The following is a 25,027-nucleotide window of genomic DNA, read 5'->3' on the forward strand; positions in this document are numbered from 1 at the left end:
ATTTCCCTCCGCTTGCTTCCTTGCTTGAATCTTCGATCTTCGATGCTTTTCCATGGCAAAAAACTTCATAGCACTTCGACTCTACTTCAGAACTTTCCCAAATTCTGAGATTCGCTTGCTTCTAGGTCTAGAAACTCCAATTCGCTCATTATTTGGTAAAAATGAACGTTTCAGCCTAAAACATAAAATATATAAAATTAAGTAGCAATTCAGGCATAAACGAACTAAGAAGTATCTAAAATTCGGCCAAAAAGCCTAAATAAAATAGTATAGTCCTCAGATTATCACATACCCACTAGTACATCATTGTTCGGCAGAGCTTGTTGGACCTGATTATTTTGCTCGCTTGGATTTTCATGAGTTGGTGCCTCCTTAAAAAATTCTTTCAAGTGACCTCTTCTGATCAGATCTTCAATGGCATCCTTCAGAGCCTGAAACTCATTAGTGTTGTGCCCGATGTCTCGGTGGTACCGGCAGTAATTTTGGTGATCTCTTCTGCCTAGTGCCCCACTCATTCTTTTTGGCATGGGCAATTTCTTAGCCTCACGAGAGAATTTATAGATATGAGCTACATCTTAAGCCAGGGGGGTGTACTCTACATACTATGGAAAAGTTTATTTTCCTTGCAGTTTTATGTTCTCTATCTTTTTTGGAACCTATTTCGGTCCTTGTTGTTGTGATCTTGGCCCCTCTATTTATCTGTTGGGTGATCTGGTCGCCTGTCAAGGGCTTGTTTGGGTGAGCTTTCTACTCATTGGTGTTTGGAAACCATTTGATAAAACTTGGCCAAGTTTACATGGTCTTCAAACTTTGTCTACGACCTTATTCTAGCTATTACCAAAGTCTGGATTGATTCCTCAGGTGCATCTGCAACCTTTGCTTATTCATTCTGGAACCTTGTTAAGTACGAGGTTAGAGTTTCGTCTCTTTCTTGATGAATATTGCTCAGATAGCTTAGTGGCATTGCGAATTGTCTCCTCGCTTGGGCTGATAGGTGCTATCATGCTCATCTATGCATTGCTCATGACGTTGGTTAAAGCTGGAATGTCGGCCATTGCCAAATTGGCACACGCGACTCAACTAGCAAGCTTGCGAGGTTTGAGCCCGCCTTTGGCGTGGGTTAAAGCCAGCATGTTGACGTTGATTGTTTCACTGATTAGGATGAGCATCCTTTTGTCAACCATGGGGTTCATTTTCCTCCAGAGGTTGTTTGCCTAGTCGCCTCCCGGGGTTAACTTGCCCACAGGATTCATGCTCATGAGAGGAATTTGCCCTATGGTGTCAAGGGTGATGATCGCTCCTTGGTGCCGATGAGCCAGATTAATCACCAGTTGAGCCATTCTAGCTCGTTGGAGTAACCTCCATGAAGCATGGTTGGTCGAGGTCCTAGTAGGTCGGTTGTTGATTCCTTAATTTAGCCACGTTTTGTTGCACCGCCTGTGCAACCATTGTTCTTATCATTTCCACCAACTGACCATTCTTGGGATTCGAAGTTCCTAACCCCTGCTAGTTTACGACCTGCTGCACTGGCGGCATTGGTGGTCAACTTGGAGAAGCAGTCTAATGCACCTCCTAATTAGCGATTTCCACTTTTTCGTGGTTTCCGGTGGCGGTTTTTGATCTGGTATGGGCCATTTGAAGTTTCAGGTGATTGGGTCACTGAGATTGATTGCCGAAACTTTTGAAAGTTGGCGAAGGCCTCTCCTTCTAACACCAAAATGTTGATGCAAGAATTACACCAACTAGAGCAATTTGATTGACCTTGGTGGAACTGGAGCGGATGTACTTGTGATTAAAGATAATTAGCAATGTGATATAAAAATATGCAGAATAAAGTAAATTTAAGGCAAGTTTTTTACAAGTTAGGTCTTTAATGTGGTTTAACAAGTTTAGATCTTGAGCCTACATCCATTGTTTTTCTTATTTACCTAGAGAGCTTACAAGAAAATAGTTTTATGTCTAGAATAATTTGCTAACCCCTCTTCCATCATTGGAAGGGGTTTATATACAAGTTTTTTTACAAAGGAAATAGCGAAATTAAAGGAATTACAATTAAAATTGAAATGCAACTCCGATATTTTCGCGATTGAGGACTAAGATCGCGCCATTATTGCTGTTGAATTGATCTCTTCTAAAATATTTGGGATCTGAACTTATCTGTGAATTGCTTGAACAACTATCGAGATTAGTTGTGACTAGCTTATGCTGGGTCGAGCTATATCTCGATGAGCTTATGTTGGGTCGGACAAGTGTTGAGCCGAACTGATTCTGGGTCAAACTATAACCTCGTGGAACTCTGACTTCTTCGCGCTTAATGGAAAAATCACACACAACACTTAAGATACAATTGAGCGTGAGCGTCCATTTCATACAGTGGCTACTTCTTTTCAAGTACTAATTTTTTTCAAACTTTTTTCAATGTTCAAACTAATTTTATTTTATTTAAAAAAAAAATAGTGGGATTTTTTAGTTGGATTCAAGACTCAATGATTTTCTTGTCAAGACTTGATGGTTTTGAAATTGGTAAGTAATTGATTTTATTTTAAGTCTCTTTAGATTGCCAAAGTAGTGACACTTATCTACCAGAAAATCCAACAACATATATATATATGTTTTTTTTTTTTTTTCTTGCCAAGACTCTTTGTTATTTGAGTTAATCCATTAACCCCTTTAGGTTAGATTAAATAAAATATCCTCCTCAGGTTTCTAAAATACCATAAATCTCCTACTATTAAATTTTAGCTGTTAAAAGTAAAAGGCATGAGTGTAGTTTGATAAATATTTCTTAAGTTATAAAAGTGTAAGTTTCACCAGCTCATTAATAGTTTATTTATGATAAAATAATTTTCATAATTTTAGAAACTTTGGGAAGATTTTTGTCGTTACATTAAACCTAATGGGGCTGATATCATTACATTAAAATTTTTAATTAACTTATTGGGGGCATACTATAGAGTATTCTAGCATGCATTTTACCAATTTATTAATCTGTGAAATTCATTAATCTATCTAACCATATATTTTTAAAGTTTTATGACTTTACCGAGTTCATTAAACTTATGCGGAATGGGTTAACTTGTTCATTTGTGCTTATGTGTTGGCTTAATCATCATCAACATATATAAATCATCCATGGCAAAAAGTAAAGCACATAACACATTTTTACATGGTTTGACAACTTGCTTACATCCATGGGACCAAGTCTAAATGAAGCTAATCCACTATGATAAACTTTTAGTGTTCAAATACAAAGCTAAAAATAAGCAAAAGTTGTAAAACACTCCCTATTTATGACAACACTTCAATCTTTACTCTTTGGTTGAACCTCAAGCCACCACAGTTAGCTTCACACACGTGATTCACTCTACCAAAAATGTGAGAGAGAGAGTGTGAGGATGGCTAGGATTTTCCTTAATTGAATAATGCGTTATTAGTTTTAATTTTAAGTTGCACTTATACAGTGCAATTTAATTAAAACCCTATTCCACTAAGGAATAGCATTGGACTTCAACCCTAATCAACCCTTGCAACCAAACATCCTTTAATTAGTATTTTAAATTTAATTAATTATTATCATTAAAATCAATATATATATATATATATATATTAACATTTGATTAATAATAATTCATTTAAATATATGCGCACATATATTTAAATATAATCTCGCTAATTTTAATTTCAATAGTAAAATTGAATATACGCAACAACTTCAGCAAATTTAATTGCACTGTAAGATTACCAAAATACTCTTTCATCCTAAAAGACGAAAATACCCCTTTCACAAACTGATTCTTAGATTATCTTCTAAGTGTGTGACCCGTAGGCTCTTTATCATATTGGTATTGAGTAGTATTGCGATTAACACCAATTAATCGTCTTACTATGCAGACCAAGATTAGCCCCTAGCAAGGCATCATGGCCACCCAATAGATTCAGATTCAGTAAAATAGCTACCTATCAACGATATGGTTACCGTATAATTAAATCATTTTATCATACGTTATCTCATCGAGGCTGAGGTATAGAAATAGTGTTAACCTTAGTTATCCTCGATATCTTTTTATTCAATTACTGGACCAAAGACCAGAATAATAAATTGGATTGAGCAACAACTGAATCCCACTGTGGCCACAGATTTGGTGTCATTGCCATTTACTGAATTGTGCAATGAGATAACTTCTCCCATACTTGAGAGTGATGAATCCTTTATCGATCCACCATAGTCTTGATACACTCCTCGATGCAGCCAATCACTATCATATTGATAGCTCTGAATAGAACTATGTTGGGCTAGTTTCAAACTACACCAATCTGTGCACAAGGCGCTTCGGTAATCTCCAGTCTAAGGATCACATGACCACCATTCGTTAGAGAAACTATTCCATAGACACTAGGGTTACCATCCATATGGAATCCTTCAGTGGGTCTGTCTAGTGAACGTGCCTCCAACAAGCACCCATGCATTGCACCTGATTGGCAAAAAACATTGACAAGTGATATCAGTCACTGTCTTTCGACCGGGTCATTCAACACTATGATAGCCTTAGGGTCTGCTTGGGAGTTTTATGGGAGCGGTTATGAGGGTAAACCATCGTAGTGGTTTTAAGTGTAAACCACCGTAGCGGTTTTGAGGGGTTTTTAGTAGCGGTTTTTAAAACATCCAACCTGTGCTTGGGATTTTATTTTCCAGCGGTTCTGATAGTTTTTTTTAAATGATAAATTTACATATATGCCCATAAAAATACCCCAACTTAAACATTTAAATGAAGAGAAGTACATTTATCGTAAAAACTAAATAAATTATATGTTTCATCATAAAAACTTTGTTTTGTACATAAATATCATCCTCATTAATCAAGCTACACAATATGACCTCTTGCTACTAGGATTGTTAAGGTTAAATGCCTTCTTGCTTCTAGGATTGTTAAGGTAAAATGCAAATTCATCCATTACTATATGTGTTAAAGCAATAAGGATAAACAGGGGTCCGACACAATTTATGTTTCCAACAGCCCCGATGCCTCAAAATGAAATATGGCTTAAGAACATCAGTCATTGTTTGGTGGGGAAAGGAAATTTTAAAAAAGCAACATGGTGAAGTAAATTAAGAACCATCTTATGTGCACAAATTATAAACCGTTAGTGAGGCTAAATTGACACTTGAATGAGATTATTTTTGGCATAGAACTACTCTCTCACGTACATAACAACAAAATTGGTATCACAATAATTCTAACGACCAGTAAACTTATATGTTATTAAAAAAACAACCCTTAGCTGGATCAAACAATGCTCAATCTCCCATTTCTTTAACGAATTCGCAAGCCTAGCCAAGCTGATTCATTGCGTGCCTTAATTAAGATTCCCATTCTCTCTCTCTCTCTCTCTCTCTCTCTCTCTCTATGCATGGTCTTAGTTCTCTCTAGGGAAAAATGTTTGTAATTTGTGAAATCTTTTTTGGGGAACAAGAAGAAGAAGAACCCTCCTAGACATCGCATCTTCTCTTGAGTTTCACGGGATGAATTCTCTGCTACCTTACTTCCAAATTCTTCACTCAACAATAACAATGATTCCTTGCCTATATAAATGCTTTTGCATGAACACAAAATCCCAGCCTAATTATCAGAAGAGGGACAATGACGATGCTTCGCTGTGCTACTGACTGTAGTTTATCTCTTAATGATGTTGATGTCGAGCAGTGACCCTACCACAAGAAATGCGGCTGTGCGTTGCACAAGCTAAAAGGAATTTGCTACGATGCTTGTTCTAAACAAAATAGTATCTCCTTCCCTAAGGTAAAGTCATGGCCTGATTGTTCATTGCCGTCAACCACCGTAGCTTCAGCTTTTAGTAGCTTCTCATCTCAAACTTCTTATTCTACTGACAGTACTCTACTGTCATCTAGAATCAAAGAGAATACCAATGGGGCATTGTCGTCAACAAATGGCCGATCAAATTAGAAGAAAAAGGTTAGACATTTAGCAGCAAAGGGATTATTAGTGGAAAGGGGTTTTTTTGGGATAAAATTTTTAAACCAGCCAAAACACCTCGATTTGGGGTGTTTTATAAACCCCTCAAAAATACACTACACTGGTTTTGAGGGGTTTTTAAAGCAGTCAAAACCAGCCCATAAAAGATCTGGCAAGTAATGGTTTTTAAACACCTCAAAACCAGCCTAATTAAAAACCTCCTAAAACCAGTGAAAAAAAAACTCCCAAGCAGACCCTTACTATATTATTTGTGTCCTTGGTCAGAATAATACTAGGGCTACAGACATTTCCAGAATGGCCACCATATGTGATCATAGGGTTCTCACTATCAAGATTTGAAACACTTGATACATTCGTCACGGTTTTACCATCCTAAAGACATATTTCAATACACCCAATTATGATTTACATGATATAGAAGAAAAATCCTTTTATTGATTTATGAATATTATTACAAAGAGTCAATTCTACAATAATTGATTGGCTCTAGAGTACCTACTCTAACACAAACAAGGATTAACAAAGATATTTGTAAGTCTACCTAAGCATATGAAATCGAAATGAAAACAAAGGAAACCTTAAGGAATATGCAAAGAATTGTCAGAGGAATATTCAAGCTTGAAATGAAATGCATTGGTAAAGAGAATATAAAGAAACTTGCGCACTAATGCAAGGGGACAACTAGCCAACATGTTCAACATGTTTCTTTTGTGTTTTGCCATTTTGGGAAAGTTTTCACCTAACTTTCTTGGGACCAGAGACAAAGCAAAACGAATTTTCTAGTACATCATATGGGCTAATGACAAGTGTACATGGACCACTTACACATATCTCAGATGCAGATAATATTCTAGCAACTAATGGAGACGCAACATGTGTACATAAATGTCTGGCTGGGCACGTGTCATCCCACGGACAACGAGTGTGGTGACACTAAAAAAACATAAAACGATTATGCATTAACAAAGAAATGTCACGACATAAAAAATCTATGTTACTACCCTGAATTCATAATTTGACAAAAATACTTACATATTTTAATGTATATATTTTACAAATAATTTGGATTTTCAACCTACAAAATCAAACAACAAACTACAAAATCCACGGTGGATCTAGCCAGAAACGACTAGATCTACGGTCATAATCTGGCCAAAAACAGCAAGATTAGTGCACAACTGGCCAGATCCAGCCAGTTGTACGTTGTTCTGACACCTGTGGCCGTCGACGGTTGTTGGTTGCGGTGTTTTTGTTAATTTTTAAACTCTTATTGTGAGGGGTATTTAGCTAAATTAACAAATGTAAGGGGTTAAAAAATAATCTAAATATTTTTAAAAAATGAACCAAACAACTTTTCAGCATTCTTTATAATTCTGATATAATTTTCAGATATTATACCAAACATATTCTCAGAATCCTATCCTATTCAATTTAATCCAACTCAACTCAACTTAAAATAGTTTTTTAGAATAACATATTTCAAATATTCTACCTAACAGCCAAATCTCTCATAATCCTCTTATATTAGAAAATGCAACAAGAAGAAAAAAAATTGTATCACCCATTGATTGGCAATCAGCAACTAGCTGAAATCTAGGCCGAACAGTGTGGCTTCGCCAGTGTAAAGCCTTGCCAAATGGGACTTTAGTTGCGCGGCTTTGTCTACACGTGTAGGCCAGTTTTAGCCTCGCGCCTTTGAACCTTTGTCGTGTTGCTTCTCTGTCCACAACAGTCTCTCTCTCCTGTAAGCTGTCTTTATTCATCAAGAATTTGATTCCAATTAGGTTGAAGATTGGGTTAATTTAGGCTTGATTTTTGTGTGTGTGTGTATATATGTATTGTTGCTGGGAAGGTTTTAATTAATTTTGTACGAATTTACGAAGAAATTATTACGGTAAAACTATGTCGGCTTCAAGATAAGGCTTAAATTTTTTATTAGTTTACTAATTTTCTCAGTTGATTTCTTTTTTTTTTTTTTTTTTTCTAGTATCGTGTGTTGTCAATTTATTATGAATTCGGTGATGGTTTAGACAAACCATGGTGAGAATACGTAGTTAGACATATCTGACAATTAAAATTTGTTATCTCCCTTTTATTCTATCGCCATAGACTAGCCAACTACTATCTGTAACGTGAAGTACACACGTACGATCTTTTAATAAGCTTGGAACAATTATTCATTCTAATATATCCCCACGGATAAAGTTGTACGGATAACATATCACCAATCTTACATAATGTATAATAGTTATAGATTAAATGGTGTGATATCTAAAAGAACCTTTCATTACAACATATGGACACAATATTAATTGATTTACTTTGACGTATATCACATATCTAAGCAATCTTTTGCCTTGTCATTTTTTTTAAATAGCCAAGTCTCTTTTCCCCACAAACTGAAGCCATTCTTTCTGTTTCCACTTGGACTTGTTGATAACCAAAAATCATATATAAAAATAGTGGCTTTTGTAGTCAGGAGCACTGCCCTTGTACTGTATAGTACTCAGAACTAAAGAAGAAGGATTACAGAAGAAACCTTACATGGAAACACAATACTAGACAACACTTTGTTTTAATCGGAGGAAAATAAAAACACACGAAACCAATATTGTAGCTGGCAATCTTATTAAAGAAAGCAAATTATCCTTCTCTTGTTTAAAAGACTGGCTTGCGAACGAGAACGACTGAGTTGATCACATCATTTGTTGGATGGAATATGGAGAGAACTTCAAACTCCATCAATTCATTCTCCTCAACAACTGGGTAGAAAAATGCTCTTGCTCCATTTGCACTTCTCACCAGCAAAACTCCTCCATCCTTCATGTACTTCCTAATACGTCCAAGAATCTTCACTTTCTCTTCTTTACTCATTCCAACAAGAGCTGCCAAGAATATGCAATCATATTCTCCTTCAGTTCCATTATGTCACAAGTATGAAATTTCATCCTCTTTTCAAACTCGGCATCAGAAGACACAATTTTCCGAGCCACATGATTGGCCACCTCATCGATATCAAAGTTATCAAAGTGTGTGGATTTCATGTGATGTGAAGCCATTATAAGAGATGTAAGAGGCATTGGACCCGAACCCACAAAGGCTACCTTCTTTGGTTTCACCACTCCATTCTGAGAGAGGATTGAGTATTCTAGATTTGCTAGCTTCACATAATTTCCATAATAAGGAAAGAGATTGAGATTGTTTAGAGGTTGGGGGAGTTTGGTTATGAATGATGCAAACTCTAGTTCCAATAAACCTTCAGCTCGGCCACATAGAAGTATGAGACTTTGGCGCATTTTTTGAACTTCTGGGGATAAGGCTTTAACGTCTATGGATGAATTGAGGGTACATAGTTTCACAAGCTGAGTGAAGAGGCTATTGACTCGCTTTGAAGGCTTCAGAGACTCGAGTTTTGAAATGTTGGCATGGATTTCAACCAGGGCCGGCCCAAGGGGTAGGCAGGTAAGGCACCTGCCTAGGGCCCCAAAAAACAAAGCCCCAAAAAGGGGTCCAAAATTATTTAAAATTTTTTTTAAATAGATTCACAGAAATACTATGGGGCCTAAAAAAATTTATATTTGTTTTATCAAAACTGATCCAAAGGGCCTCAAAAAAGCCAGAAAAGCCCAAATTCATTATACTTTTTTTAAATAAATTTACAAAAAAAAACCATATTTCATATTTTCCATTCACACCCATAATTTAACTAAACTAGTTATTTAAATGTCTAAAATTTCAAAACACTCATTCGATCCCTAAAATGATGAAAACATTGCATCTCCACCCCTCTACACCGCTATAGTGTCGCTGTCAGCATTGAAGTGATGATTTCGATCAATTTTCTCACCAAAATTGATCGGATTCATCGCTTAATCATTTCTGAAACGTTTTCACAGCATTGACAACCCCCAATTTGGTTGATTTTTGCTGATTTTCGCAACCCATTTTCATTCTTCACCACGTGCAACAGTTCTGGCACGTATCCGTTGTCGTTGACCTTCCCCGACACCAACATCTTCGTCCCCTCAGCCCTCAGCCCTCTCCCCAAAACCCCTCACTTACCTGATCCCGGTAGCCCGCCATCCACCTCTCGCCCTCACAAGAAAGATTAGGTAATTTGGTTATATTATCAATTGAAAAAAATTTGGTTTCTAAACTTGAATATAAAAATTTAATTACTGATTTTACATCTCAAAAGACAAGAAAAATAAATTTGAAATAATTTTTTAATATATACTTATATTATTAAAAGGGCTCCAAAGTAACTCTTGTCTAGGGTCACAAATATTTTTAAGACAACCCTGATTTCAACTATGCGAGCTGTAAGGAGCTCAGCCGGGATTTGGTTTTCAGAGTTGAAGTTTTGGAGGGAAGCCATTATGCTGATCTGAGATTGGAGAGAGAGTTGTTTAACTTTAATTTGGGTTCGTCTTGGGGAAAGCCCCAACCATATACATCTATTTATAGTGATTATATTTTTTAAACTTCGTGATATTTCAACTCTGAATTAAGGCATGAAAACGATTCTAAATCTCCTTAGAATGTGTTTTCTGTCAATAGAGACATGTTCCATGCCAATCAAAATCTTGACAGAGAAAAAAATAATTTAAGATTCTTGAAAATTTATGTTAGTTTATATGCCAAGAAGAAAGTATTTATATTAGTTTATGGCACCGTACCTTAAGTTTGTGACACATTAGTTTTAGTGGGTAAAACCTATATGGATATTGGAGTTAATTATATTTGTTTATATAAACCAATTTATGTAGAGAAATACTAACCTTACAAAGAAAAATATAGAAAAGGACATATAAAGATAAATTATGCTCTTAATCTTTATGATTATTTTTCTGTCTCTTTTTTTCTTCTTTTAAGAACATAATTTATCTTTATATGTCACTCTTTGTATTTCTATTTGTAAAGCAGTATTCCTCGTTTACGTAAGCCAACAAAAACAGATAGGTTGGACACTTCATAGTGGTATTCTTTTCACACCCACGTACGCACTGCACTGTAGCTTAAAGTACACAGTACTGTTTAGTGTTTCTGTACAGCAGTGTTTACTGCTCCATGCCTCCATGTCAGCAGGTCGCTTAGAGAAGTCTATTAGTTTTTAATTAGTTAGTCTAACTAATTACTTACCACTCAGTGTATACATTTTTGTTAGCTAAGCTCTATTTCGGACTCGTGTTCATAAAATTTTTCGTTTGAGAGAAGCTACAGGCGGCTTCACGGACAATATTCCTAGTTAATTAGAACAAAGTTCAGTTGGACTTGGAGTTCGAGAGAGAACCTCAGTGCAATTTTTTATCCATATTGATGCACATTATTTCATTGCATCAGACTAGATTTCCTTTTTTTTTTTTTAATTTTTTTATTTGACAGATGATTTTTTTTTTTTTAATGTAGTAACTTGTCAAGATATAAGCTTAGGAGCAATCTGGGTTAAAATGTAATATTGAAAAGTAGTCAGGACTAACTTGTAATTTGTCTGGGTTAAAGTGTCAGGAATAAAAGTTTGTAAGACATGCAGTATTTGGTATCAACAACTTTATAAAAGAGTTGTGCGCTTTATTCCAATTGGTTAATGAAAATCTCAAAATTCTCTTCTCTTCTCTTCTCTTCCTTCAATTTCGTGCTTGTTTTCTGTTTTCTTCTAATTTATTCTAGAAAAATCTTCTCATAGTATCAGAGTTAATGACTAATGTCAAGCCTGATTTTCCTTCATTTTCTCATCAACCAAAATGTCCACAGAAAATACAAAATTTGTCATTTCATCAACTCAAGTTATGTTGTTCACCAGTCTTCAAACTATCTCACTAAAATTGATCAAATGCACTTATACTTATAGCTTTTGGTGATTACAAGTGTTATTTGCTATTGGAGCTCACAAGCTCGAAAATCATCTAACTAGGGTAGATCCATGCCCTTCACTTTTCAAAAATTTATGATACTGATGTTAATTTTAGTGAAACAACTATGTTCAAGAAAGTCACCAACCCTAGCCACACAATTTGGAAACGAGTTGACAAAGCTTTAATTAGCTAGCTCTTAGCCTCAATTTCTGAATCTATGTTTGGAGATATCTCAAACTGTACTTTAGCTTCAAAAATTTGGTGTACTCTGGAGTGTGAATTTCAGTCAAAATCTAAGGCAAAAATGATGCATTTAAGGAGTTTATTGCAGTCCACAACCAAAGAAAATCTAAGTGTGAGTGATTGTATTTTCAAAATGAAAGAAATTGCAAGTCAATTATCTGCTATTGGTAAAGTAATATCTAGCAAGGAATTGTTGTCATACATCCTAGATGGTTTAGAATTTGAGTTTGATGATACTATATTTAGTCTCTAGTCTAGAATTGATCCATCTCTATTCAAGAAGCTCAATTCTTGTTACAAAAGCATGAACTTCGACTTGAGAAGCACAATATTCTAAATTCCTTGTTACCAAATGGACTCTCATGTAAGCTCACTTCACAATGTCACCACTGTCATTTCAATAGCAACAATACGTTGGGTAACTCTTTTAGTAATTCCTCTCATTTATCCTCACAAAACTTTCAAAGTTTCCAATCACAATCACAAATTCCACACTCTCCTTTCACATCACAACATTGTCATCTTTACCATTACTCTACCAACTACTTTCATTTACCAGAAACTACTCCTAGTTTTCTATCTGGTGGAAAAGGAAGAGGTAAAAACTTTCGTAGAGGAAATCTTATATGTCAAGTATGTAACAAAACTGGTCATGTAGCTTTGCAATGCTATCATCGATTTGATTTTAATTACTAAGGAAATTATTTTCAAAGAGCTACCTTAAACTTTCCAGCAAGTTTTCCAGTAGCAACTCCTTAAAGGTTTCCTATAAATCTTCAATGTTCAAATGGTTTTGGAAATTCTTTTGGTGGTTCTTTTTCAAGCAGTTTTCAGGGCTTTCCAAGCAATTCTAACTCCTTTGACCCACTTTGATATCCTTCATATCATCATAAGGATTTATTACAGAAAACTCAGAATTTCTCAACTACCACATCTTTAATTATCATCTTCTCAATACAATTCAGGCACCAACAACACTTCACAGGCCTCATATGCTGCTAATACCATCAATCTAGAATAGTCTTCAGCTTAGGATTTAATCTGGTATATGGATTCTAGAGCCACTGATCTTGTCACAGTTGACAAGAATCAACTTCAATCTTCAAACAACTATCATGGCTTAGCTCAACTATAACTTGAAAATGGTGAGAATCTCTCTATCTCTCATCTTGGGAACACTAGTTTCCCAAGTTCTCCAAGAAATAAGTCTGTTCACTTGAAAAATGTTTTATGTGCACCCCAAGTCACTCACTTTCCCCTTGTGATCAGATGGCAAACCCTTTAGCCACATGGGTTAGCTTTACCCAAGGGTCTAGTGTTTGAGTTGTAGAAGTGGCAACTACCAAGTTTACCTTAAAAAAAAAGTCACTCAAAATTTGCTAAGTATTTCTAAGATTACAACAGATAACAATTTTTTTGTTGAATTTTCTTCTGATGGTTGTGTTGTTAAGGACAAAGTGTCCAAGATCATCATTCTACAAGGAACACTTAATTAGGGCCTATACCAACTGACTATTCCTGTCTAGTTACTGGACCTTCCTCTGTTTCAAACCATGTCACTACCTCAAACATAGTTTTAGATTGCTCCAACAACTTCACTCTAGCTAAAGAACAAGTTTACGTCTCCAAAAATAAAGCAACCACCTTAGTTTGTCATCCTAAGGAACGTAATATAGTAGCAGATAAAGATTTAGCAGTTTCTTCTATTTGCAATGTTTCAGAGCTATCTACTAAATGTAATAAAGATTTTTCTAATAAGTTGTGGCATATGAGATTAGGACATCCTAAGGCTCTTGCCTTGAAGACTATCTTGCAACAAATGAATATAAACTTGTTCAAAGTTAATAAAGACTTTGTGTGTTCAGCTTGTCATTTTGGAAAACTACATTGATCGACTTTTCCTTACTCTAATTCTAAGGTTAATGCTTCTCTTGAGCTTGTTCATTCTAACTTATGAGGACTAGCTCCTATCACCTTTGTTGAAGGCTTTAGATATTATGTTCTTTTTCTGGATGATTACAATAAGCCGTTTGTTTGGTTATTTCCTCTCAAAACAAAGTCTGAAGCCAAATCAGTCTTTCAACAATTTCACAAACTGGCAAAAACTCAATTTGGTACCAAGATTAAAACTCTTCAGCTAGACTGGGGAGGTGAATACAAAAGTCTTTTGCCTTATGTCATAGCTCAAGGTATCCATTGCCCATACCAAGTACTATTTAATTCCAAACCTTATTATAGCTCCTTGAAGGTATATGGCTGCACTTGTTATATATATCCGAGGTCTTATAACAAGCATAAGTTCCATTTTCATATTGATAAATGTGCGTTCATGGGCTACAGTCTATATCATAAATGTTATAAATGTCTAAGTGTAGAAGGAAAAATGTAAGTTTGATGAAGAATCTTTTCCATTTTTTGAAAATGTTAAGTTTGGAACTAAGAATCCAAATATTTCTTCCTCTAATGCCATTCCTAACCTTTTTGTATCATATTCACTAACAGTTTAGAACTTTGAACCTATTGTAAAAAATTTGTCTCTATCAGATCAATAAGTTTCCTTTCCCACCGTGGATGGAAATGTGATAGATTTTCAAACTGAGGTTATGATTGTAGTTTATTCAAACTAAGGGTAAGAATAATAATTCGGCCTATATATTTGATCAAGGTTTTGAAAACTGGATTGCCCCTTGAACATTGGGTTTTCTTGGTCAGACAAGTCAAACTGGCGGTTTCCCAGCGATCCAACAAGTTTGAAACTTAACATAAATAACCCTATAAAATTACACATAAGTCCCTAAAGGTTTGAAATATAGCAAATGCACCCTTGTGATCTGGGTAGGAAATCGCAAGTCAGACAGCGACAGTGACAGTGACGATGATCGGTAGCTAATCGGAGTTCAGGATGATGGGGGTTTTGATGTGAAGATGAAGGCGATGACGATGGTGGGGTCAGGTGGGGTGTTTGGCTTTGGAATCGGGGAAGAATCTACTTATTTTTGTGAAGGAGATAGTGGCAACAATGATGATCGACGACCAATCATACTTCAAGATGATAAGGGTTTTGATGTTAAAATGAAGGTGATGCTAATGGTGGTGTCAGGTGGGGTGTTTGGCACCGAAATCAACCAGAATTAGGGTGATTTGAAATCCAACAAAAACATCCCAATTTGTCCTTGCAGGTTTGAATTCCAGCAAAAATACCCCTAAAAATTAAATTAGTCTCTACATGTTTAAAATCCATCAAAAACACCCCTACAATCTAAATCGTACTAGAGAGAGCGGCCATCACCAGTCCGACCGACCGATCTGGTCTAGTTTTTAGAACACTGTATTTGACAGTTAAAAAATGTTTTTTCCCTTTTATTAGCCATGGACTAGCCAACTGCTATGGGGAACGTGTGGCACGCACACAAAATCTTTAAATAAGCTTGCAACAAGCAGCCATCGTGAAATATTCTTGGACTTGGAATGTTCAATTCATTTCTTCCAAAGAGAGATTATTCATACATATTAAATAGTTTAATATAATATATAGTTTTTGTGGTAGTTCCATATTAAATGATGAGTTATCTAGGAGAACCTTTCATATAATAAATTAACATAATAATTAATTTACTTCTTTAATAAAAAAATAAATTACAAAGTAAAAGATAGAATATATTTAATATTTTATTCAAAAATTATGTTTTAATTGCTACAGTCAAGTATATATCTTTGCCCAGAAACTGAACTCTTATACTTTTTATTTCTCTTGAAGGATTAGCGACGGACTTGAAAAGAAAATAAACGAAAATGAATGAATTGAGAGAGAAAGAAGAAAGACTTTGTTTCTTGTTCTATTATTAAAAAAATGAGTTAATACAATATTAGTTACAGAAGACGTTATATAGTCTAATACAAAAACACACAAAACGCACCATGTGGTGACAATTTTATTTCTTTACAAAAACAACCCTACTTAACTTCTAATCTTTGTAGAAACAACCCTGCTTCTTATACTTGTTTCCAATATCTTCCCGTAAGCCAAAGCCCCTGAACTAACTCAGCTGAACTTTCTTTGATCAATATCTTCCCGTAAGCCAAAGCTCCTCATGAGGTGTCTCAAACATAAGGACTGCATGAACATCCTATTCCAATTTTCAAACCATATCACAGACATATTTCCTGCTGCAGAGATTTCAAGTCATATCTCCTACTGCAAACTTTTACTATATCACAAACATGGAAACTGCAGAAACACTGCAAACTTCAACTGTGCAAACTTCAACTGCATTAACAACAAATCTCCTATTGCAAACTTTTACTATATCACAGACATGGAAACTGCAGAAACACTGCAAACTTTAACTGTGCAAACTTCAACTGCATTAACAACAAATCTCCTACTGCAAACTTTTACTATATCACAGACATGGAAACTGCAGAAACACTGCAAACTTTAACTGTGCAAACTTCAACTGCATTAACAACAAATCTCCTACTGCAAACTTCTATTATATCACAAACATGGAAACTGCAGAAAACACTGCAAACACTGCAAACTTCCTGCAGAAAAACACTACAAACACTGCAAACTTCAACTGCATTAACAACAAATCTCCTACTTCAAACTTCTACTATATCACAAACATGGAAACACTGCAAACTTCAACTGCATTACAAGCAAAAATACTTCTATGAGAACTGCACATATTTCCTGCTGCACTTTCAAAAAAAAAAACTTCTACACACACTACAAACTATATCACAACCATGAGAACTGCACATATTTCCTGCTGCACTTTCAAAAAACTTCTACACACACTGCAAACTATATCACAACCATGAGAACTGCAGAAACTTTCTGCTGCATTTTTCAAACCAATATTCTCCCAAAAACATTCCAAATTTCAAACTTAATCAAACAACACATTCATCAAACTTTTTCTGCACAAACTAACTTCAACTGCATTTCAAACAAAAACTTCTGCTCTATAACACTACAAGCTTCAACTGCAGTAGAAGCAAAATACTTCTACACACACTACAAAATTTTTCTACATACTGCAAAATTCCATAGCTCCTACTACATTACAATCACACAAAATCAGCAAATTTCTAACTACTTCAGAAGTGAACTCTAACTGCTACATGAGCAAATTTCTATTTCAACACAAACTATATCTCCTGGCTGCTGTGATCACTTTGTTACAAATTCAGATGTGATAGTTAGCTTATCCCTTAGCATAGCAAAACTTGAACAAGAGAGAGCTTTGGTTAGAACATCAGCTATCTGATATTCAGATGAAACATACTGCACATTTAACAGTTTTCGTGTAACTAATTCCCTAACAAAATGCACATCAATTTTGATGTGCTTTGTTCAGGCATGAAAAACAGGATTGGAGGATAATGCCCCAGCAGTCATGTTGTCACACCATATGACAGGAGTGTTATTTATGTGAATGCCAAGTTCCTTGAATAGGTTCTGAATCCATACAAGTTCAGTGGCTGTTTGACTCAGAGATCTGTATTCAGCTTCTGTAGATGATAAGGACACTACCTTTTGTTTTCTAGATGACCATTGGACCAAGTTGCCTCCAAGAAAAACAGTGTACCCACTGGTGGATCTCCTATCAGTTTCATCTCCAGCCCAATCAGCATCTGAAAATGCTTCTTAAGTAAAAGGCTGCTTCTTTGTAAAGAGAATGCCATGCTGCATTGTTCCCTTAACATATCGGAGAATTCTTTTACATGCTGTCCAGTGAGCTTCAGTGGGCTGCTGCAAGAACTGGCTGAGCTTGTTTAGATACTGAAGGCCACCAATGACACTTCTGTACAATGTGGGCTGATCAAACACCTTACTATCTTCCTTTCCAAGTCAAAGACTAGTAGCCATGGGGGTGGAGCAAGGCTTTGAGTCTGCCCTAATCTTAAATGACTTTTCTGCTATATTCGTGCTTATTTTCATCGAAGCGAGCTCCCTTAATGAAATTATACTTCATAAATCGGGCTCTTAAATATTAATGTTTATACAATCCTATTAGAAGCTTCAATGGAGGAGTGTTGCTGAAATTTAAATGCTTAGCAAGCATTATTTTGCTATATTAGTTAATAATAATCGAGACATTTTGGACAAAATTAAGTGGCTTCATATTTTATAAAGTACTTAGAATTAAAGAAGATACCTTATATTATAATTAGAAAGCAAAACAAATTAACCAGAGAAAATGGATGGTCTCTCTAATTATGTCAACCAGTGCAAAAAGAAAATTAAAATATACGCAACCATTCTAGCTGGCTCTTGTATGTCTAGGTTTAATTATAAATACCATAGATTAGCGGCAAATGCTTCTTCTCTTTAAAAAATTGGCTTGCGAACGAGAACAACTGAGTTGACCACATCATTTGTTGGATGGAATATGGAGAGAACTTCAAACTCCATCAATTCATTCTCCTCAATAATTGGGTACAAAAATGCTCTTGATCCATTTGCACTTCTTACGAGCAAAACTCCTCCATCTCTCATGTACTGCCTAATATGCCCAAGAAACTTCATTTTCTCTGCTTTACTCATCCCAACAAGAGCTGCCAAGAATATGCAATCATATTCTCCTAGCTTTTCCTTCACTTCCATTATGTCACAAGTATGGAATTTCATCCTCTTTTCGAACTCGGCATCAGAAGACACAATTTTACAAGCCACAAGATTGGCTGCCCCATCGATATCAAAGTTATCAAAATGTGTGGATTTCATGTGGTGTGAAGCCATTATAAGAGATGTTAGAGGCATTGGACCTGAACCCACAAAGGCTACCTTCTTTGGTTGTACCACTCCATTCTCAGAGAGTATTGTGTATTCTAGATTGGCCAGCTTCATATAATTTCCATAATAAGGAAAGAGATTGAGATTGTTTAGTGGTTGGGGGAGTTTGGTCAAAAATGTTGCGAACTCAAGCTCCAATAAGCCTTCAGCTCAGCCACTTAGAACTATTAGACTTTGGCGCATATTTTGAACTTCTTCGGATAAGGCTTTAATGTCTATGGATGATGGGAGAGTACATAGTTTCACAAGATGAGTGAAGAGGCTATTGACTTGTTTTGATGGCTTCAGAGACTCAAGTTTCGATATGCTAGCATGCATTTGCATAATGCGAGCCATAAGGAGCTCAGCTGGAATTTGGCTTTCAGAGTTGGGGATTTTGGGGGAAGCCATTATGCTGTGTTTGAGATTTGAGAGTTACTTAAGTTATGTGTTTGTCTTGTGGAGAGCCCTGGCCATGTACAACTATTTATAGTGGCTAAAATCTTGAAACTTCGTAATGTTTTAACTCTGATTAACGCATGACAATGATGTGAAATCTCTTGAAAATCTTTATGGTCAATAGAGGCATGGAGTTCCATGCCATTTGATCTTGACAAAGAGAAAAAATAATAGAAGATTCTTGAAAATTTGCCTATTTAGGTAATCAAAAAGTTAATATTATAATTTATATGACCAAGAAGAAAATATTTATATTAGTTTATAAAACTGTACCTATAGTCTGTGTCAATGGTTTATTTTTAATCTGTTACAGTTATTCTTAGAAGGGAAAAACCCAGATGGATACTGATGTTAATATTTGTTTAAGCCAACACATGCGGTGGTTGGATACTTCATTCTTGTATTCTTTTCACACCCACGTGTCTCTGTTGATATAATTAAGTTAATAGATCCCATATTCTTTTCATGTTCACACTAACAAGAAACCTGGAAAAGAAATGAAGTTTTGGCTCAAGGTCTTCAAGGCATGGAGAATGCCTGAACCTTTTAATGTTAGTTCATCGTGTGTTTAAAAATAATTCATGTATGATTACTTTTGGAGAAAGAAAAATTAATGCTAAACAATATAAACTGTCTACGATTTTTAATTTTTATTCAAAGACAACTGTTTTAAACATTATACATTGTTCTTATCATAACAAAGTTAAAGGAAGACGGTGGAGGACTATGAGAGAGAACATCAATGCAAACTAATCTTCGAGACCCATTAAACACCCTATAAGTCTTAATATTCCAAATAAACAACAAATGTGGTAGTTAACCACAAGGTTATTTGAATCCAAAAAATCAATAAAGGAGCAAACCTTCTTGACCATCAGATCAACCCTTTGAAGTTTAAAGGTTTATGTTAGTCTTTACCTAATAGCTTATTATTTCAAGTTAAAAGTAACTTATCATATAATCCCTTTATTTATGCACATTTCATTGCATTAGATAAAATTTCCTCCTTCCTTTTTTTTTTTTTTGTTTTTTTCTTAAATTGGACATAGATGATAATTTTCCAAGTATAACCTTAAGATAAAATTAAGTGCATGTGATCCATTATATGCATTAGCTTCTATGGTTAATTCCACGCATATAATAAAGACTATTATATTTAATTTATACTAATTAACAAAGTGGATACTTTTAATTAATTAACTCAATGACTAATGACAACAGGTGCATCATACTCAGATTCAACATTCTCCCCTTCCCTAGCCCACCACCGCGACTTCAATCTTTGGCCATATTTCGATTTGTTAATGTTGTACATTTTTCGTCAAAATTCTTCTCCTTCGGTTTGTTTATTTTGTTCATTTAGATTTCTTATTATTTTGGTGGTGTTGTGGATTTCTGTATTGCTGATGTTATGGATTTTGGTGATTAAATGCTTGTAAATTTTGGTGATTTTATTGACGATTATGGAAGATAGAACCTGCCTGTGGATTAGGGACGGAGAAAGGGGCGTGACTGTTGGTTGTTTTTTTGGGGGGGTGCGGTGCGGTGCGGTGCGGTGGGGTGGGGGGTGGTGTTGTGAGGACCAATGATTGTGGAAGACGGAGGTAGAAAGGACCAGCAGTGTGGGGTGAGGAATCGGTAGAAAATAGGCAAAGTAGAGAAAGAAATGATTGTTACTAAGGGTGACTGGGTGTGTTAGATTTTGGGTTTTTTATTTTTTATTTTTTTATATTTGAATTAATTATTAACTAATTATTTCATATAAATAATAATTCAACATTTTAATGGCCTAAATTCAAATGAGTGATTTAAATCCATAAGCCCAAGATAGATATATATATATTTTAAAGCCCAAATAATAGTACTGTTTACAAACTCACGGGGACAAACTAGTCATTTCACTAACCTATAACAACTTGATAGCATATTAGTAATTTAATGTAAATGATGTGGGTATTTACGTAATTGACTAAGTTGACTTGCCATAAACTAATTAAAAAAAAAAACTATAATATCAAACTTCCTTTAGCATTCTAGTCTTTTCCAACACTATTATCCTTTAGCAGATAGAAACCCCGAACAGAACTTGATAGAAAATGGCTGTTTGTCATTTCTAAACTTTTGGATATCAAATTGTCTTTATGGCAAACTATTGTTGTGTTGGGGTTGAGAGGACCAACAATTGTGGAAGAGCGAGGTAGAAAGGACCAACAGTGTGGGGTGAGGAATAGGTAGAGAAAAGGCAATGTGGAGAAAGAAATGATTGTTACTAAGGGTGGCTGGGTGTGTTAGATTTTAGGTTTTTTATTTTTTATTATTTTATATTTGAATTAATTATTAATTAATTATTTCATATAAATAATAATTCAACATTTTAATGGCCTAAATTCAAATGAGTAATTTAAATCCATAAGCCTAAGATATATATATATATATTTTTTAAAAGCCCAAATAATAGTACCTTTTACAAACTCACAGGGACAAACTAGTCATTTCACTAACCTATAACAACTTGATAGCATACTAGTAATTTAATGTAAATGATGTGGGTATTTATGTAATTGACTAAGTTGACTTGCCATAAATTAATAAAAAAAACTATAATATCAAACTTCTAAGGGCATTCTAATCTTTTCCAACACTATTATATTTTAGCAGACAGAAACCCCGAACAAAACCTGATGGAAAGTGACTGTTTGTCATTTTCAAACTTTTTGGATACCAAATTGTCTTTATGACAAACTATTGGTAGGATGGATGTCATTCGCTCGAAAGGATATTATATTTTAGGTCCTAATTTTGTAAGTAGTGCAAATAGATAACTTGAAGAAAAATCCTGTAATTAAGGTAAAGAAAATGAAATTTGTCCCTAAATCATTTTATTTATTTATATTAATTTTTTTTGCTTAATATAATTAGTCAGGCACAAAAGCCTATTTTACCGTTTCATGAGTGGATCTCCGAATCGAGATAGGACAAAAAATCGAAAGAGATACTATCTGAAAGAACACTATTGCTAACTTAATTCTTGACATATGGCATAAAGCATGTAACTTAATTAGCATCTGGAAAAGCAAAAGCGACCCACTAAAAATATTTTACATCATCTATTTAAGTGATCTTAGATAAATAAGAGTCTCCAATAATTAATAAGGAAACACTATCTAGCATCACATTCATATTTCATTGATCTCCTGACTAACAGATAGCCTTGCGAACGAGAACAACAGAGTTGATCACATCATTAATGGGATGGAAGATTGAGAGAACCTCAAAATCCAACAAATCATCCTCCTCCACAACAGGATACAAAAATGCCCTAGCCCCTTTTGCACTTCTCACGAGCAAAACTCCTCCATTCTTCATATACCTATTAATATGCCCAAGAATCTTTACTTTCTCCTCTTTAGTCATCCTTGCAAGAGCGGCCAAAAGTATACAATCATATTCCCCTAGCTTCTCTTTCACTTCCATTATGTCAAAAGTCAGAAACTTCATCCTCTTCTCGAGCTCAGCATCGGTAGCAACTATTCTGCGAGCCACATCATTGGCTGCCTCATCAATATCAAAATTGTCGAAGTGAGTGGACTTCATGTGATGTGTAGCCAAAATAATAGAAGTAAGAGGCATTGGACCTAAACCCACGAAGGCAACCTTCATGGGTTGTTCAACGCCATGATCTTTGAGGACTCTGTTTACTAAATTGGCTAGCTTAATGTAATTTCCATAATAGGGGAAGAGAATAAGATTGTTTAGGGGTTGTGGGATTTTATTTAAAAATGTTGCGAAGTCTAGCTCCAACAAAATTTCAGCACGGCCACATAGAACTATGAGACTTTCTCCCATACTTTGAACTTCTTTGGGTAAGGCCTTAACGTCTATGGATAAAGGGAGAGTACATATTTTCACAAGATGGGTGAAGAGATCATTGACTAATCTTGAAGGCCTCAAAGAGTCGATTTTGGATATGCTAGCATGGATTCGCGTAATGCGGGCTATGATGATCTCTGCCAAAATCTGGCTTTCAGATTTAGAGTTTTGGGGGGAAGCCATTATTCTTATGGGATTGGTTATTGAGCTATCAATAAGTTTTGTATTTGTCTTGCGGAAAGGCCTGGCCACATGACTATTTATAGAGGCAAAAGCTTGTCTTTTCGTCATCTCTTAAGTCTCAATTACGTACAAATGACACAGCTATATTTATCGATCGAGGATGTGTTTCATGCCATTCTATCCAAGGATGTGTTTCATGCCATTCTATCTTTAACATTGTGTAATGAAAAAATTAAATCTGAAAAGAAAAAAAAAAAATAAAGAAAGAAGATGAAAATCATTAAGAATTAAAGATAAGATATGTGTTTGTAGCATACATATCCCACATCGGAAAGGAAATGGGGGCGACTTGGGTTTATAGGGGGAAGTCCTCCACCTAATAGGTTAGCCTTTTGGGTGTGAAATTCTCTGTCCATGACAATGATATTAGAGCCGATCTTGTTCTGTCTTTCAGTGTTCAGCCAAGCACTCATGCAGAGGAGCATTAACATATGATTGTGGGTCCACTCAAAGATGAGGTGGACGGGTAGGCAAAGGGCCCTATATGTGACGAGGGCATCATAGGATTGGGTTTGGGAGAATGTCACATATCCTACATAGGAAAGGGAAATGGGGGTTTTGGATTTATAAGGGGGAAGTCTATCCACCTAATAAGTTAGCCTTTATGGAGTGAAACTCCAAACCCGTAACAATATGTGAACCTAAGATTTTGACACAAGTAAATGTTAAAGTTTTCAAAATCTAAACTCCTATTAAATAGTGTAATTAAACAATAAAAGATAAAATTTTACCATTCTTTCCAAATAAATAAAGGTTTGAAGTTTTATTTTTTCCTAGTATAATATTATCTAACCGCGCTGATAAATCATCATTTAATGAGATTCATAAGAGAGATAAACTAGTAGAAATTAATACTCTCCGCTAATGTTATGTATTCAATGAATCAGTTATCTTTAACTTTTAACATATTTTAATCGCAAATAAAAAGGCTAGATAGTTGCTTAAAAGCCAAATTTAAGTCGTTGGTGTATTAGATTCTTGTAACCCCACTTTATCTCAAGCTCTTTTCGTGGTTTATTTAAAATCATTAACTGAGTACCAAACCCAGATGATTATTGGCATTAACATTTGTTTAAGACAAATTTAGAAAGCTAACACATTAGGTAATGGTTTCTTGTATATTTTTCACACTCATGTATCTGTCTGTATGTAATCTGTATAATTATTGTTAATTATTAATTAAGTTAGCAGATCCCAGACACAGTTTGTGTTCACATTAAGTTAGTAGATCTAAGGCATGGAGAATGCCTCCCCTTTTCCATGGTTTCATGGTATTTCTTTGAAAAGGACTTCATTATATCAATTATATATAATTTGCAAAAGAGTAAATAAAAATAAATTCTGGAGCAGCTGTTTTAGTTCTTGATATAATAATTAATGAGTTCTCTTTAAAGTCAGCTATGTCCATTTAATGTGAGAGCATTTGATCTTTAAGATCTCTTCCACAACTCCAAGATATCCAATCAGCCAAATTATTTGGTTCCCATCTCTGATCATGATCTTCTTTAAATTAGCCTATAAGGTGTTGAATTAAAGACAAAAATTAAAATAGTTTATTTTAACAATAATGTTAGTTGTAC

The 25,027-nt window shown here is 35.1% G+C and overlaps 1 protein-coding gene and 2 pseudogenes across 1 annotated transcript; all 3 read right to left on the reverse strand.

Annotated features, from left to right (window-relative positions):
- Positions 1-8,651: 8,651 nt before the first annotated feature.
- On the reverse strand, positions 8,652-10,371 carry LOC116108737 (annotated as a pseudogene).
- A 7,988-nt stretch (positions 10,372-18,359) lies between these two features.
- On the reverse strand, positions 18,360-19,286 carry LOC116108753 (annotated as a pseudogene).
- Positions 19,287-22,419: 3,133 nt separating this feature from the next.
- On the reverse strand, positions 22,420-23,417 carry LOC116108649 (nicotianamine synthase-like). Its single transcript, XM_031394896.1, has one exon. The coding sequence runs from the start codon at positions 23,385-23,387 to the stop codon at positions 22,533-22,535; it is 855 nt and encodes a 284-aa protein (XP_031250756.1). The 5' UTR covers positions 23,388-23,417; the 3' UTR covers positions 22,420-22,532.
- Positions 23,418-25,027: the final 1,610 nt, after the last annotated feature.

This window comes from Pistacia vera, unplaced genomic scaffold (assembly GCF_008641045.1).
Source record: "Pistacia vera cultivar Batoury unplaced genomic scaffold, PisVer_v2 Contig118, whole genome shotgun sequence".
In the NCBI taxonomy this organism is placed as follows: Eukaryota; Viridiplantae; Streptophyta; class Magnoliopsida; order Sapindales; family Anacardiaceae; genus Pistacia; species Pistacia vera.